This window comes from Salvia hispanica, chromosome 2 (assembly GCF_023119035.1).
Source record: "Salvia hispanica cultivar TCC Black 2014 chromosome 2, UniMelb_Shisp_WGS_1.0, whole genome shotgun sequence".
NCBI lineage: Eukaryota > Viridiplantae > Streptophyta > Magnoliopsida > Lamiales > Lamiaceae > Salvia > Salvia hispanica.
The window spans coordinates 13,441,440-13,458,736 of NC_062966.1; the positions used below are offsets into that span (position 1 = coordinate 13,441,440).

General features: G+C 32.9%; 2 protein-coding genes and 1 long non-coding RNA gene across 5 annotated transcripts; 2 read left to right on the plus strand and 1 right to left on the minus strand.

The window, feature by feature from the left end:
- Positions 1-3,072: 3,072 nt before the first annotated feature.
- Positions 3,073-4,428, plus strand: LOC125207593 (calmodulin-like). Its single transcript, XM_048106995.1, has 4 exons — positions 3,073-3,227; positions 3,326-3,483; positions 3,550-3,627; positions 4,092-4,428. Exons 1-4 carry the CDS (start codon positions 3,152-3,154, stop codon positions 4,236-4,238), a joined length of 459 nt encoding a protein of 152 aa, XP_047962952.1. The 5' UTR covers positions 3,073-3,151; the 3' UTR covers positions 4,239-4,428.
- Positions 4,429-6,099: 1,671 nt separating this feature from the next.
- LOC125208411 (protein transport protein Sec24-like At3g07100) lies at positions 6,100-15,154 on the plus strand. The gene is made up of 14 exons (XM_048108018.1): positions 6,100-6,274; positions 6,662-7,742; positions 7,852-7,990; positions 8,290-8,480; positions 9,978-10,085; positions 10,172-10,375; positions 10,997-11,228; positions 11,524-11,673; positions 11,847-12,003; positions 12,378-12,505; positions 12,648-12,970; positions 13,047-13,235; positions 13,774-14,014; positions 14,758-15,154. Exons 2-13 carry the CDS (start codon positions 6,678-6,680, stop codon positions 14,005-14,007), a joined length of 3,120 nt encoding a protein of 1,039 aa, XP_047963975.1. The 5' UTR covers positions 6,100-6,274; positions 6,662-6,677; the 3' UTR covers positions 14,008-14,014; positions 14,758-15,154.
- On the minus strand, positions 11,997-13,053 carry LOC125208412. Of its 3 annotated transcripts, none has more exons than XR_007174111.1 (3): positions 12,906-13,053; positions 12,368-12,787; positions 11,997-12,240 (listed from the first exon to the last, which is right to left on the minus strand). It is a non-coding gene; the product is annotated as an uncharacterized LOC125208412 (long non-coding RNA). The 3 variants fall into 3 exon arrangements; XR_007174109.1 differs by having other exon boundaries at positions 12,322-12,787; XR_007174110.1 differs by lacking the exon at positions 11,997-12,240 and having other exon boundaries at positions 12,310-12,787.
- Positions 15,155-17,297: the final 2,143 nt, after the last annotated feature.

Below are 17,297 nucleotides of genomic sequence, written 5' to 3' on the forward strand. Positions count from 1 at the left end.
GCATCTAATGTAAGACCAATATAATTTTCGTTTATTAATTTGAAAACAATCAAAATTAACAAGAAAATTTTCAACAAAAATTCTCCTATATCAATTTTTTAGTAGTATCAAATTTTTAGTCAACTTCATAGTATTTTTAGTCAAATTCTCCTATAACATTAGATGCATATTTATTTCAAAATAAATCGTGTTATATGATCTATTTATGATTAAAACTATTAATTATTGATTAAAACTAAGGCGTCGTCGTACCTTATTGATTAAATATTAGACACTATCAAATATTGATTAAAACTATTAATTTATTATTTAATAGTAATTTTAATAATTAAAAAATTTATTGATATTTAAAAATTGAAATTTAAAATTTAATTTTATAAAAGTAAATCTAATATTGAAATAAAGAAACAAAGTGAAGGATGACAAAAGGAAAGAAGAATGATAAAATTTTGAAATAATATCATATTTAGTACATCACAAAAATAATATCAGATTTAAAATGTAAAAAGACCAAATTGCCCACACCTCCTAAAACCCCCCAAAAGGGTATTTTCGTCACGAAACAGTGAAAAATGACCATTTTCGAGATAAATGCTTAGTCTAGGGTTGTCTGAGGATATTTTTAAAGTCCAGGGTTCATTGGCGAGATAAATGCTTAGTCCAATGACTATTTTTGTAGTTCACTCTAAAAAAAAAGAAGAATATTTATTACTCCAGTTAGTAAACACTGAAATATAAAAATAAATAAAATAAATTAGTAAATACGGGTACTGAATAGATTATGATTTTTATTCTCATAGGCACTACATATTGCGATATTTGCTACTATGTGATATGTTGAAACAATAATTATTGAATTAGACCAAAAATATAAAAAGGCTCTCAAATGTTTAGTTTTATCATCGTATATGGCTAAGGATAGTAGTAAATCTGAGGAGCTATGCCTAGCTAGAAGATGGATTCATGGACAATTAAGAAAAAATTGAACTTTATAATTAATATTTTGATTTTTTTTTATAAAATTGATCAGTTTTTGATCAAAATTTAAGATATAAAAGAATATCGTCCAGTTATTAGCATAGTAATGAAGGGAGATAAATGTTTTAATGATGATTTACTTTTTTGAAAATAGAAGTGTGACTTTTGTTAGAATAAAAGATAATGAACATCCTTTATGAAGCAAAGAAAATACAAGGTCAGGTCTACTGGGCCAGGCCAGGCTACCCATTGAGCGGGTCCAACTACTAGTCAATCGGACACTTTGAACTAATTAATACTTTCATCGATTTTTTTTAAAAGAATTTATTTTAATTCTTTTTTACATTTGATTGCATATTAGCATTTCTTTTTGTAACATTATATCTTCCCCATAACCATTCCTTGATTATGTAATCGATTGCCACGTGCTCCAGTTTAAATTTCTAACACGTAGTGTAATTTCAAACAAGAGTTTACTTACTAATGATATACTTTTTGTATTTTTTGGGAGGACTTTTAGTTGTGTTTACTTTGAGTGTTATAGTAAGATAGTGAAAATTAATATCGCAAAAATTTTATTTTATTCTTCTGTCAAAAAAAGTTACTACTATATTTCCGTTTATAAACACCATTATTCTATACAACCTTCAATTTATCAATGTATTCTCAAGTTATATAATATAGTAGTAGTATATACTACTACTTACTTAATTATTCTATACACACGTATGCATCCACAACATACCAACTTTTGATCAGAGTTTCGTGTCACATTACATTGAGCCTAATTTACAGAGATGAATAGAGTAATAAAAAATTCTGAAATAAAAAAAGTTGGTTGTGATCAGACATTAACATTATAGTTCCGAAAATTTTTTAAGGGTGCTGAAGATTCCCCCTTAGGTTTCGATATTATTATAATAATTCAATAATGAATAGTATATTACGGAGTATATTTGCATATACTAAGTGTACAAAATAACTTTATTTATACAGAGTATATTTTATTTAGATAAAAAATATATAACCAAGTATAATACTGTCAAGTTATCATAATTCATATACTACCTAAGAGTCACATTATACTTTTAGTATAAATGTTAATTAGGTCTCACATTCCATCAGCTTATTCCGCTCACATTTTAATATTATAAAGCTAATATATATAAGTGCATTCCTAGTCCATTAACTTATTCAACTCATTTCTCTTTATACTTAAAAGTTAAAATCCGTGCCCACACTGAAGGTGACTCTTATTATGGGATGAAGAACACCGAATGCAACTCTTATCGTGGGTATGTATTTTTACGATATATTTTTTAACATATTTGTTATATATAGATAGTGAGAGAATTTTTATGCATGGCGTGAGCGACAAACTAGTTTGTAAAATAAAATCTAATGCACCCTATTGTGACGATAGGGTTTTAGGTTGACTAATTAGTGCAACCCAAAAATAAAATCTTGAATATGCTTTGCTACAACTTGACCGCGTTAAACTTAAGCTTCATTTGGTCAATAATATTAACGACATATATAATTTTTGACTAAATTGTACGCATGTAATTAGCTAGGGGTGTTTACACTACAATAATACAATGTCATTCACATTTCTATGTTTAAAGCCTTTTGGTATTGTTTTCTTATTTTTGTTTTTAGTTACTTTTTATGGACAACTTATAACTTTAATCCCAATCTCCCAAATCCCCCACACACAGTATACCCCTTTTTATGACCCTGCTGTTCCTTTTATTTTTAACCGACTAATGATTCGTGCTTCACATCGACAAAATTGAGTTACTTTTGGGCAAAAAGAGCTGTTTTATAACAGTATGTAGTAATTAATTAATGTGGAGTTAGATTTAGGATGAGTAAAAGGGAATTAAATTCCATTGAATTCAAACGTTGATTTTGGACCCAGTTCCAAATTTCTTTGAGAAGCTTCAGTCTTGAATGTTGAACAAAAACATTTTCTCCCATAACATTGTTTGACCTTTTCCACCTTTTCACATGAATTTTAAAAAAGCGTGCCATTATTTATTAAAAGTTGGCAGAAATTCAGCTCACCATAATATATAGTATACATATATATATATATATGTTCCAAACTGAGATCTCTCTATCTACTTCCCTTCTCCACAAAAATCTCAGTTTATTTTTTTAAATTTCAGAAATGGCTGATGCATTGACAGAGGAGCAGATTGCTGAGTTCCGTGAGGCTTTCTCTCTCATCGATAAAGATTCCGATGGTGAGTTAATATTCTCATAAAGCTATATATGGATTCAAATTAATTAAGTAATATGTTTATATTTAAACATTATTTTCAATATTTATTTATTTATGAAGGGATGATCACAGTGGAAGAATTGGCAACAGTGATTCAATCTCTGAATGAACATCCAACAAAAGAAGAAATTCAAGAAATGATGAATGAGGTTGATGCAGATGGAGATGGCACTGTGGATTTCGAGGAATTTTTGAGTATTATGGCAAGAAAAATGAAGGTATTTAATTACAAAGAGATAAGTATTATTGTAATTTTAGACTAAATTACAAAGTTTATTTCATAGGAAAATGTTGCAGAGGAACTGAAAGAAGCTTTCAAAGTTTTCGATCGAGATCAAGATGGATTCATATCAGCAATTGAGGTTGGTGTATTTTCCATGTGCTTTTGACTTTTTTTGCGTTGGATATCCTTCCAAATAGGTTATCTTAGATAATGATAGATGTCTTAATCTAACATGTCAAAGTTGAGGTGCTAAGATTGAATACGAGCCGTTGATTCAGCATAAAGCTTTCGCACATACCATTAGAAAAGATGAATGTGCGAATTGAAATGTCGGACTCAAGTTCTGCAATTAATGTCTACAAAAGCTATGATTTAATTGGAAATAAACATTTTTTATTTTGAAAATATTATGAAATGATATGTGTATGGTTTTTGATATTGGCATAAATGTAGATAGTTCATAATATAGTATGTTGATTTAGAGAGTGACACTTAACCTTTCACTTTGAAGTCAAAAACAGAATAGTAGTAGTAGTAATATTTTTCACACCTTTTGTTCTCATAAATATGAATACCTCATTCTTCTTAATTTATAATTTGCAGTTGAGGAATGTGATGCTGAATTTAGGAGAAAGATTAAGTGACGAAGAGGCTGAACAAATGATAAGAGAAGCTGATTTAGATGGAGATGGGCTTGTTAGCTATGAAGAATTTGTGAGGATGATGATGGCTTCTGCAGCTAATTGCTAGTTAGATCATGTCTCCTATTTAATTTCTTTTATTTATTTACCATCTAATTTGTTATATTTCAAGATTTCGATAATTTGCTTATTATCTCAATAATCTAGGGACTATTAATAAAGTTAATACGGCTTGTGTAAGCCAGAATTACGATATGACATTTGTATTACTAGAATCCTAATATCGACCTTTATTTTTATATTCAAGTTTAATTAATCAACTAGAACCGACATATAGTAATTGCATAAAAAGAATCTAATATTCGAGTAAATATGGGGTTCATATATAAATGTACATATAGTTGCATGACTTGCATCATCAGTCAACATCAAACAATTAAACTTTAGATTGATTTAATTGAGCACCACATTTTCAGTGTGAAATTAGCTACGGAACAAATGAATTAAGTCAGAGGCGTGGTACATTATTACACGAGTTAAATAATTAACACCCGATTTTGTATGATTAAGTTGAACTAACTAAGTCAAAACTGGTTATCCATGTCTATTTTTGTGCTTATTTGTTACGGTGAATAGGATAGTGATATATAGCTGTCACAATTTAACATCTTGTTCGATTTTAAAATTAAAATCACTTACAAAAATAAATGTTCGACATATTTTTTTTCAAAGAAAATGTAATTTGAGCCTTTTAAATTTCTAAAAAATGAAAAATATCATCACATGTTTCATTTTTTGCTTCTGAAATGTATCTTTTTATTCTCTAATTATTTTAGGTTGAAGGAAGTTTTTCAATAAAATTTGCTTTCGATTATGAACAAAATAAATAAGATTTATTCTATACTCCATTTTATAATTAAAAATTATTTGAATATTTCTCACTTAAAATTTTTAAATGATATTCTTTGAAATTAATTAGATATTTATTTTATTTGGAGCTATTTTTTAGAAATAAATACTATGAATTTCAATATTTAACTGAAAATTTTATATTTACTTATATCATAAGTTATTGAATATAGCATGATTTTGTGTTTCTTATAAATGTAATAGTTTTAAATAAATTTAAGTATAGCTTAGATTATATTTATCTTTGAATAAAATTAGTATCGAATTAATTCGAAAGAATTCAGTTTAAGTGATATAATACTTAAACATTGTAATAATTATAAAATAAGCCAAATATATTTCTTTATTCATGAAACCAAATCTTATTACGATCTTCAACTAAAAATAATTAGATAATATAAATTATGTTATTAACGAGTTCAAGCCTTCAAGAACAAAATAGGAAAAAAAATACTTGTAATGATAATTTTCATTTTCCATATGCTTGTGAGATATAATTTTATTTTTCTAATAACTTAGAACAAACAAACCAAACTAAATTTGAAGTTTAATTTAAATGTATTAAAAATTTTATTTTTTGTTTTGGAAACATAAAGTTTAGAGATAATTGCCCTTTAACATTTTATTAGATTCTGATCAATTTTAACTGTTAAAATTGAAATGTTTATAATATCATGATTAAAATCGAAACTATTATATATCAAAATAAAACATGAGATGAGAACAAACTACGTCGATTTTGATAAAATGATATCATTATATTTGACTATTTGAGTATTAATTAAAAGCTCGGCATATACAATAATTTTATTATTATATTATAAGTAATTTAATTTTACCATAATTTAAATTTTGACCAATGAAACAATTTTCGGAATTTTAACATATTAGTGACTTTTTATGGCTTAAACATTGGGAATATTTTTTTATTGTTTCAAGTTCAAATTAAAATGGCAATAAATCCTATAAAATTGGAACAAATGCAATTAATATTTTACAGAGTTAAGAGGATATTAATAAATGTTGCATTTTACGTAATGCCAACAGGTCTAAGTTGAAGAACGTTAATGGAGCTGTGTTGTTGCACACTCGTAAACATTTTCAAATCACCATCTTTCTCAACCGTAGTTGATTTCATCTCGTAAAGTGAGAGAGAGGAGGTGATTGAATCTCCCCCCTCTACCACACCGATCGTCGTTTTTTATTGCATTTTTGGCCGGCGAGATCTCTGATCGGGTAATCCGAATTTCTGAGTTTGTTATTGTTTCATGCTCCGCGATTGACAAATCGTGTTACTTTTTATTCTCATTTTATGTTTTGCATGAGGAATTAATTGCCGCATCGTTCAGATTTCGACTGTTTGGTGTGTAGATTCGCTGTTATAATTGCTAATTAGATTGGTTAAGGAAGAGCAATCTGGTGTTGATTAATTGAGACATTTAATTTCATTTGCTCTTCCTTTTGCAGTATGAATTTTAGCGCCTGACCTGCTTCTTTAACTGGAAATTATTACCTTTTATGTTTGGTTATAATTTTGATTTGAAGATATGCGTTTTGGGAAAATAAATTCATGTAAAATGTTGTTTACAGTGATAAATTAATGCAGCCTTTTGTGATTGCCAGGAAGTAAGTTATACTAATGGGGATGGAAAGTCCTAATCTTCCAAATCATTCATTTAGGCCCTCTTCTGCAGCATCGCCTTATTTATTTTCTGCTCCTGTGGCTGGATCGGAAGCATCAGTCTTTAGGCCTGCACCTCAAGCTCCCTCTCAGTTTCCAACACCTCCGCATTCCTCTGGACCTGTGGTTGGATCACAGGGTCCAGCATTTAGACCTCCCCCACCAGGCAGACCCAATGGACTAGTTAGGCCTACTCCACCACCAGTTTCATCATCATATGCTCCACCGGTTACAGGATTTCGAAATCCCCAAATGCACTCAACCGATCCAGCAGTATTACACACAGGTCGGCCTGTTGTACCTCTTGGTCCTCCTCCAACAGGAACCCCTGCAGGTCCGACGACATTAGCTCCTGTCCCTATTCTATCACAGCCTCAGCCACCTTCAATACCTATCAGATTTCCTGATAGCACCAAAACTGAACAAATCAACACAAATGGTCATCCCTCTCAACCATTTTCATTATCCAGGCCTAATGTCCAACCTTCCTCTGCACCGATGGGGCCATCATATGCCACTGGCAGGGATGCCTATCGTCCATCATTTCCAGGGGAGGCTAATGGGCAACGAAACTCTGTGTCGCAAAATCCACCTATGAACCCTCCATCCTTTTCCTTACAGCAGGGAGGCTATGGTCCACCAGCGGCTGCATCTCCCTTTCTTGCTCAACAAAGGAGTTATGGTCCACCAGTAACATCTATAGGTTATCCAGGGACCCAAATGCAGCATCACGCCATCGCTCCTCCTACTGCTAATGCACAGGGCTTGGCTGAAGATTTCAGTTCACTCTCTCTTGGATCTGCACCAGGATCATTTGATACAGGTCTTGATGCTGAAGCGTTACCAAGGCCATTGGATGGTGATGTTGAACTTAAATCTTTTGCAGAGATGTACCCTATGAATTGTAGTTCTACATTTCTAAGACTGACAACAAGTGGCATACCAAATTCTCAGTCCTTGGCATCAAGGTGGCATTTGTCTCTTGGGGTCGTTGTTTGTCCTCTGGCAGAAGCTCCTGCTGGGGTCGGCCTCCATAACTAATAAGAGGATACATTTTAGCACATGCACACACACACACACACATATATATGGTATCATATCATGTGCTGATTGTCTAGTGTTTTTCATTCAGGAGGAAGTTCCAGTAGTTAATTTCGCCACCACAGGCATCATTCGCTGCAAGAGGTGTCGCACTTACGTAAACCCCTACGTGTCCTTTACGGACAATGGAAGAAAGTGGAAGTGCAATATGTGCTTTTTACTCAACGATGGTAACCACTTATTCTGTCAAACTCTTTATGAACCTTATGTCGAAAACATTATCTTATAAAAAAATACATTTTCACATAGTAACATCTAAACTTGTTGAATTAATTATATACTAGTACTATATATATTAACCCCAACTATATTCAAATACTAGATTTTGTTAAACACTAGAATATGGTGGCTCTATTTGATTAATTAAACTTGAATAAACATTTATATGTTGATCTTAACCAAAGGATAAAAAAAGAGACTTAAGGCCATGCGTTGAGTCATTGACATATCTTGAACTTTTTATGTCCAGTTCAAAGTGATTACTTTGCACACTTGGATGCTAGTGGAAGAAGAGTTGACCTGGATCAACGGCCTGAGCTTTTGAAGGGTAGTATTGAGTTAATAGCTCCAGCAGAATATATGGTCCGCCCTCCAATGCCACCACTATTTTTGTTCCTCATCGATGTATCGGTATCAGCTGCTAAAAGTGGAGTGCTTGAGGTATCATAACTTGTAAATATTCTGTGTGGAAGATACTCACATTATAACTCTGATCCATGGATTGAAATGTTGGTTTCTGTGTTTTTATCGTCAGTCTAACTAAAAAACGCTAGAGATAACATATGACTGAAAATTTATAAAGTATTTACTTTTTTATAAATAAAAACTTTAATGTGCTAAGTCTAGTAGAAGCTAAAATTTGTAAATTAGAGTATGTGAAGTGTGACAGGATTACATGGATTTCTAGATCTGTTAGAGAGTCCTATTTATGGTGCTTGATTTGGATTTCATCTTAAAATTTATGTCTCACACTCTCAGTAATGTATTTATTGTTCCAAAAAATTATTATCATTCAGATTATCTTCATCGGTGATAGACAAGATGCTATGAAATAACAATTTATATTTTGAAAATCGAAAAAGTGAAGCAAATATTCTTTATAATTCATTTCAATTTGATTCATTGTTTCTGGTTATTTTATTTTAATAGATGAATATTCTTTTATACAATACATCCCATTAATCTTAGCTTGTTCCCCTTTTGGGGTTGTCCCAATAAGCTTGACCTGTTTCCGTTTTTTGAGTAATCACTTAACTTTACACTACATTAAATATGTGGACCACATACCTGTCACTATAATCTCACTCTTCTGAATAATCGTGCTGAAAAGAAACAGGCCAAGCTTAATGGGATGGAGGGAGTTTTGATTTGGAGAGGAGGAAAGGGAACAAAAGAGCGGTATGTCTTTTTAATATATAAATAAGATAAAAATGTAGTCATGCTTGTGAGACGACGTTGGATTACCAAGACACCATAAAGAAAGGACATTACATTTTAAACTTGGTAGTTGGTAGTGACCTCAAGCCCTCAACTTTCCCTATTCTGTCTCAGCTGCAGACTGCCCCTAGAAAAAAAAAATCTACATTCACCACTGTTTATAGTCGAAAACATTTCTTAATATGTATTGCAATCATTTGTACTAAGCAGTAACACAAAACCTCTAAAGAACATTATTGGTTTCTACGTGTTCTCTTACCTAACCACCAACACATCTTTCCCAAAATGCTGGAAATAACACCAAGCAAAGCCTTCAGTTTTTTCTTAATCTTTATCCGTGTGTGTGTAGAACTGCATAAGAAAAATTGGATATCTATTTTGAGATTTCATTTCTTTCCAACCACTAAGCAGGTTTAATTATAGTTTCAGTACCAATATAACTGATGGCTAAGGAGAAAATGCTTTGACTGGAAATACAACGTACTTATGGGACTCCTTAGTGCCTTTCCTCTTTCCTTTCTTTATTCTTTTGAAACTATAGTATGAGCATCTAGTGATGTAACCATTGCTTCGTTCACACTTTCAGGTTAGCTGTTTTACATAGTAGCTGATATGGATGGTATTCTTAATGACATCTGAACTCATTAATAGTTTCCACATCTGTCATCAGCTACTCACTTTCTGTATTTGCAATCAGTGATTTTACATGAAACAATGCAGGTTGTGGCACAGACTATTAAGTCGAGTTTGGATAACTTGCCTGGTTATCCTCGAACACAGATTGGCTTCATAACTTACAATAGTACAGTACATTTCTATAATATGAAGGCAAGTGAGCACATTGTGCTATTTAATAAGTACCATTTACAATTTGGTTAAGTCGTTCGAGCACTTATTTGTTTCTGCTGTACCAGTCATCTTTAATGCAGCCTCAGATGATGGTCATTTCTGATTTGGATGATGTGTTTGTCCCACTACCAGATGATCTTCTGGTCAACCTATCAGAATCCAGAAATGTGGTGGAAGCATTTCTTGATAGTTTGCCCTCAATGTTCCAGGACAACATGAATGTAGAATCAGCATTTGGTCCAGCTCTTAAAGCTGCATTCACGGTTATGGTATGTTCGGTTTTTTATTTAATTTTCTTAACTTATCGCTTTACAGTGCTTCACTATGCTGTAAAAATAGCGGAGGATAGTATTTGTTTATAAGTCCATTCCGTATCATATGATTGCTCAATGGGAATCAATATATCTTGTATGGAATCAATAGAACTTTCCTTTCTTCACCCTGGCAATATCAAAACCTCAAAAATTGTATTATAATACTTCTAATTATTATCCATCATAAAATAATGATTTTTTTTTGTTATAAAAATTAGTACTCCATATTATATGAAGAATTCTATGTGAAATTGTAATGTGCTCACTGTAATTTTTTTCATAGAGTTCCTGCATACCAATTAGGAGTCCGAAGTTGAGGAATAAGTGCATTGGCATACCAAACCACATGATATTTTGTGGTTATACCGTCCATATTCAAAGACCAAAGTTCTACTTTTTCCTCCCTAATCTCATCAATCCACACCAGACATTTTGTAGTTGTTCTTCACTGTCTTATTCATGTTTGATTTTGATTATTGGTACCAATTGATTCCTCTTGGTCACTCTATCTCTATGAAGTGTTTTTCATTTTAGAGTGCTGCTAATTTACTGTTCATTCTGTTCATCTGTTTACAGAGTAAACTTGGAGGTAAAGTGTTGGTTTTCCAGAGTACATTGCCATCACTGGGTATAGGCCGGTTGCGGTTGCGGGGAGATGATATTCGAGTTTATGGGACGGATAAAGAGCATTTATTGCGAGCACCTGAGGATCCTTTTTATAAACAGATGGCTGCTGATTTTACAAAATTTCAGATATCTGTGAACATATATGCTTTTAGTGACAAGTACACAGATATAGCATCGTTAGGTATTTTTGCTTACATATGGTAGAATATGATAATTACAGAATCTCGATGCAGAACTAATGTAGTATTATAATTTCACCCATGCACAACAACATATTTAAATGCCTAAAAGTTCGGCTTGATGAGTCCTGATAAAGTGGATAAAACACAGCATAGCAAGCTATAGTGGCAATCCTTAGAGCTTACACATTTTGTTATCTCTTGGTTTAATGTCAAACCAAGAAATGATGCTCTTAAAACTATGAAAATTCTCTTTCTCTGATTTCGTATATGATTCTTTTCTACCATTCTGCTTAGGAACACTGGCAAAATATTCTGGTGGTCAAGTGTACTATTATCCAAGTTTCCAATCGAGTACTCATAAATATAAGTTGGCACATGAATTGACTAGAGATCTTACTAGGGAGACTGCTTGGGAGGCGGTGATGCGGATAAGATGTTCCAAAGGTAAATAATATTTTTGGATGAAAGGATGAAAATCCATTAACTCTGCAGAAATGTCTAAGATAAATCAATCTGAAGATCTTTTTCTTTATAAATCTTGTTATATCGTTGATTATATATATAAAGTACTGGTTACAAGACTTATGTGTTCTTTCCCCACCTTTTTTTGCTTGTAGGAGTGCGCTTTACATCCTATCATGGAAACTTCATGCTAAGATCTACAGACTTACTAGCACTTCCTGCTGTTGATTGTGATAAAGCTTATGCAGCACAGTTATCTCTTGATGAGACTCTATTAACCACACAGACAGTGTATATCCAAGTGGCTCTGTTGTATCCTCATCTCATTTTAATCTTTATTTATTTACATAGTTATACTTGGATGTGCTAGACTTTTGTGAATTTAGCTGATGTAATCTTCCGAATTTATGTTTGCTTATATAACTTTTCCAGTTGTTGCTTCAAAGTGTTTCCTTTCTGGTAATTGGAAGTGATTAATATAACTACCCATTCGCCTTTCTGAAGTTCTGGGTCTTCCACCTTCATCTTGTTACGGCCTTTTGCAATTATCTGGAGTTCTGTCCTCACTTATCATCTTATAATATTATGTGCGATATATAAAATTGGTAAATCAGTTGATTGTGTTATCACCTCATGAAATTAAAGTTTTGAAGATAGTTGACAGAAGTTCCTTAACCTCTGCGAAGATACACATCCTCGTCTGGAGAAAGGCGTATCAGGGTACATACCGCGGCAGCTCCAGTTGTTACAGATCTAGGAGAAATGTATCGCCTGGCTGACATAGGGGCAATTGTTTCTTTGTTTTCAAGGCTAGGTAAGAATTTCTTCTCTCCATATGTCTCAGCAAGCGCCCCTCATCTGCTAGGCTGTAAAGTAAAATGAGAGGATGGATCCGTCTTCCTTTAATTGATTTTAGTAGACTAATCTGGCTTCGAATTTAAAACAACCTGGCGCAGCAATTGAGAAATCTTTGTCCTATAAGCTGGAAGATGCTCGAAATGCTGTTCAAAGTAGGATTGTCAAAGCCCTCAGAGAATACAGAAATCTCTATGCTGTCCAGCATCGTTTGAGTGGAAGGATGATTTACCCTGAATCACTGAAATTCTTACCGTTATATGGATTAGCATTATGTAAATCTACACCGCTACGTGGTGGATATGGTGATGTGCAACTGGATGAACGCTATGCGGCAGGTTTTACCATGTTGGCTTTACCTGTTAAAAAGTTGCTGAAACTTCTCTATCCAAACCTGGTTCGTGTGGATGATCTTCTTGTAAAAGTAAGTATCTTGCAATTATAGTTTTCTTCTTTGATACCCGTCAGTTGTTTCTGAAGCAAATCTTGCCCATTCCCAGTCTTCTCCTCAAACCGATGAATCTGGCGTCAACAAGATGAGGGTACCTCTTGCCGTGAAGAGCTTAGATGCCAGAGGTCTTTATATCTTTGATGATGGCTTCCGATTTGTTATATGGTTTGGTGGATCTATTTCACCTGATATTGGTAGAAAGTTGCTCGGGGAAGACTTTAGTGGCGACTATTCAAAGGTGGCTTCTTTTTTACCCTTGCATAGTTTCTCTTCCATTAATATTTCAGTACTTTAGGATATAGGCTAAGTAGTTCTGATGTCAAAATGAGTTGTGCTTTCCATGTAGAGTAAACTGATTATTTGAATTTCGCTCTCAAGATTGCTTGCTTTTGTAAGCTGCTAAAGTTCCTAGTTACACTTTCAAATATTCCAAAGCAAACAAGTAAAAAACAAGAAAAACGAAAACACTTTCAGAATATGTCGCACAAGTCTGTTATTCAAAGAGCCAGATATTTATGTAATCTTAGAAGATGCTGCATATTTTCTTGGAATTATCACAAAATTCAATTATGCTGGACAGGATTTAATTTGGTTTGATTTCAAAACAAGGACTACACTAATCATGAAACACTTTAACCAGACCTTGACTTAATAGGGTGCTGATGGGTTCTAATCTATGAATAGTTAGTATCTTCATGGTTTATTAAACTGTCTACTTCCTGGTGTTACTTGATTTTGGCGTATCCAATAATTTGTTCTATTTTATTGGAGTCCAGGTTAGCCTTTCTCAACGAGACAATGATATGTCAATAAAACTATGGAAGATGCTTCACAAATTTAGGGAGAGCGACCCATCATATTTTCAGCTATGTCATCTTGTGAGACAAAATGAACAACCAAGAGAAGGTTTTTTCCTACTCATGAATCTAGTGGATGATCAGAATGCTGGGGGAAGTAGTTACGCCAATTGGATTATGCAGCTACACCGACAAGTGCAACAAAATGCATAAATGATAGGTATTGATAATTTTTATTTGGAAAATATCGTATTTTCTCCATATCAATTAAACCGTTTTTAAACCATTTTGTTGAAGGAGTGATGAGAAAGGAATAATGTCATTAACCCTTGTCTCAGTCCTCTGGAGCAACAAGTTTATGCATAGATGTCAATTGAATGGGTGGCAGTATTTCTTAAATTACGTTTTCATGTAGATTTTGATGTTGGATGAGATTTTCACTATTTGTGAGCCATTCCTTTTATTCAGATTTCTGACTTCATGATATTCAGGGAATAGCTTGGTAAGGCTCATAAAACAACATCCATGTGAATAATGACTTTGCATAGGTTGTATCTTTTTGGATTCATTTTAGCAAAGCCAATTCAGACTTTATCTTTCATGGATAAATAGAATGAGATCTTCATTATTGAACAACCTTCTTGCCTTTTACTCGGTTACTATAAGAATGTACGAATGATGGTATTCAATAGTGGTGACAAGAACAGTTAATAATTGTCTGGATTTTGAAATATTCAATATTCTTGAATTACTAAGCATGCGATTTGATCTATCTGGCCTTATATTTAGATTCTTAGACAGCATCTGACTATGTTGCATAACCATTATATGTGTTTCAAGTCGTAAACTGCAAATTTTGAAGAGTTTCTTGTTGCCGGAGGCACAAAAAATAGCCTTCGTCTCTATGTCATTATCAACATGATTTCAGTTTCTACTCTCCTGATGATCTTATATTACTGGCAGGCATTCAGTATTCTGTTTATGCTTGCATTTTTGGAGCAAGTATGCCTTCTTTTGTCATCCAGTTGAGAAAGCTTTACAGAATGTTGTATTTCAAGTGCAAGGGGACTCGATGAAATACTTTTGAGGTGGTGCCGGAACTCACCTATCACATGATTGTAGGTGACAGGTTAGAGAATCAATTTTATCACAGATCTTCTATTCGAAGATCATGACACATTCTTTTTTATTTTGAAGTTCTGATTCACCAGGAGATCTTCTATTCTAAATTATGACATTCTTTCTGGTTTCGATACCAGAGTGGTTTTAGATAGTAGTATTTCGTTCTTTCAATTGAATTAGACTGTCACAAAATATTAAAGAAATGCAATAATTTTTGCATGTTGTTGCTTGGCTGCAATTGAGGTGTGGTTACTGTCTATCTCTCAAGAAAGCTAAATTCGATTGTGTGACCAAGTTACGTAGAAGATGACACCTAGAAATTAACATGATTAATAAACTATAAGAGGAGAATCCCTTTTGTCACTTTTTAATATTATAAATGAGGATAAGATAACATAATGATTTGATGGTGGATAAAATGCAAACAAATTTGTGTTTGATTGGGAAGGGCAGAAAAGGGAGGGATCTCAAAAGCATCAAACATAGCGCAGATACACCAAAGAAATTCTGTCACCAAGAACATTAACACAGATGTCTTCCTACCTTTGAAGATTCCCACGCTCATATTTCTCAAGATACTTATCCTCACTTTTATCTTAATAGTACTATATTATAAGTTAAATCATCCAAGCTTAATACTCCACTATATATATTGTTTCAATATCAAGGATCAGCCTTCACGTTACTCCTCCATCTCCATAAAAACTAAAAATATTTAGTACTAATACACCTAAATTTGTGTCTCATAGCCATGTTTACTAATCTTGAAGGGCCCTATCTAATCCATGACCTGTTTTTAATCAACTATTCCTCTTCAACATAACTAACTTCAAAGAATGCAAAGAGTGGGTGAAAATGTTTATACAAAGAATGCTTGGGGTGTGAAATGTATGGTGTGACTACCTTACTTCAATTGCTTGAGTCAACGCAGACATCTGCCTTCAATACGGGAGCGTAACGGTTGACGTTACTGACGTTACATACATTTATCATGAAAGTGAGTTGGATGTGTGTAGAGCTTAAACTTAGACGGGTGCATCTAAACATGCCTCACGAAGTTAATGTGCACGCGTGGATAGCTACCTGTCAAGCTAGGTATACTTCTTTGCCACATTGTTTTATTTGACGTGTTCAATGCATAATTCGACTATTTTAATTTGGTTTATTTTTGTGGTCCAAAAACCAAGAAGGCCTCGGTGAGGCTGGCGGGCACCGGGCGGTCAGTGTGTGGTTTCATGAATATAATCCACCTAATCCAGCCCATTTCCTGTGCATATTAATAATTAAATGTAATAATTTAGTCTCTTAAATATAAGTTTAATGAAGACTCTTTTTTTTAATATGAGATTAATTAACTCACATACTAATTAATCTCATAACTTCATATAATCGTGACAAACTTTATCCTATTATTTCTCAATCACCAGAAATCGATTTAAAGGAAACAAATATACCAGGATCATCTACCTAGAACGTAGATCAATTCCATATTACTCCATCCATCTATCAAAATAGATTAAAATATATCACAGGAAATCGATTTAAAGAAACAAATATATCACGGTCATAATAGTAAATTTTTCATCATGATCCTTAGTTTCAACTTACAACAAAATCATCAACTAAAAGGAAATGAATGCCACACACAAAAAAAATTAAAAAATGTTTTCAGATACCTCAATTTCGCAATAGAGCATAAGCGAATCACACAACTTTTGATATTCTTTCGTGGGCCCACATGCAGTACAAAGAGATTAAAATCGAAGTTACAATCTCCATGCTTTAATACCAATAGATTCTCAGTATAAATGTACCAAAAAATTAATTCTAAAATCTAGAAAAAAAAAAGACATAATAATAAAAACTCGATAGCTTTTAGATTAGTAGACTTGCACATAAAATGTTTTTTCGTATAATTATATTATAGGAAAAAGTAATCAAGACTTAATTTATGACACCTAATTCCTACTATATCCTTATTTGGTTTCATGAATATAATCCACCTAATTCTGTTTTATCCTTACTGTGATCTCCGATGAAGAAAAATTAAGAGTTAGTATTAGTTGATTAGTTCTTCCCCTTAAATTATTCTAAAAACCACAGAAAATATAAAATAACCTACATAAATCCCATGAATACCACGTCATTTCATGCCGGTTAAAATAGAAAAATCAAAATAAAAGAGAAAAGAACAAAACAATATTTCTGTCGTGATCCCATGGATAGGTGAAACTGCCACATGATCTGATCTTGCCCGAGGCAAGTTAAGATCATGCTGGCAGCTTCAACTACAACTGGTCCACGTTTCATAGCTTCATCTGAGGAGTGAAGAAAAGAGAGAGAGATTTATATACAGAGAGAAAGAGATGTGGAGGACTTAT

Bases quoted from the DNA above. Each gene is read 5' to 3' on its own strand.
- LOC125207593 (XM_048106995.1), top strand. From the start codon at position 3,152: ATGGCTGATGCATTGACAGAGGAGCAGATTGCTGAGTTCCGTGAGGCT. The intron at 3,228-3,325 runs GTGAGTTAATAT...TTATTTATGAAG, and splicing joins CATCGATAAAGATTCCGATG to GGATGATCACAGTGGAAGAA. The intron at 3,484-3,549 runs GTATTTAATTAC...TTTATTTCATAG, and splicing joins TTATGGCAAGAAAAATGAAG to GAAAATGTTGCAGAGGAACT.
- LOC125208411 (XM_048108018.1), top strand. From the start codon at position 6,678: ATGGGGATGGAAAGTCCTAATCTTCCAAATCATTCATTTAGGCCCTCT. The intron at 7,991-8,289 runs GTAACCACTTAT...TTTTATGTCCAG, and splicing joins GTGCTTTTTACTCAACGATG to TTCAAAGTGATTACTTTGCA. The intron at 10,086-10,171 runs GCAAGTGAGCAC...CTGCTGTACCAG, and splicing joins TACATTTCTATAATATGAAG to TCATCTTTAATGCAGCCTCA.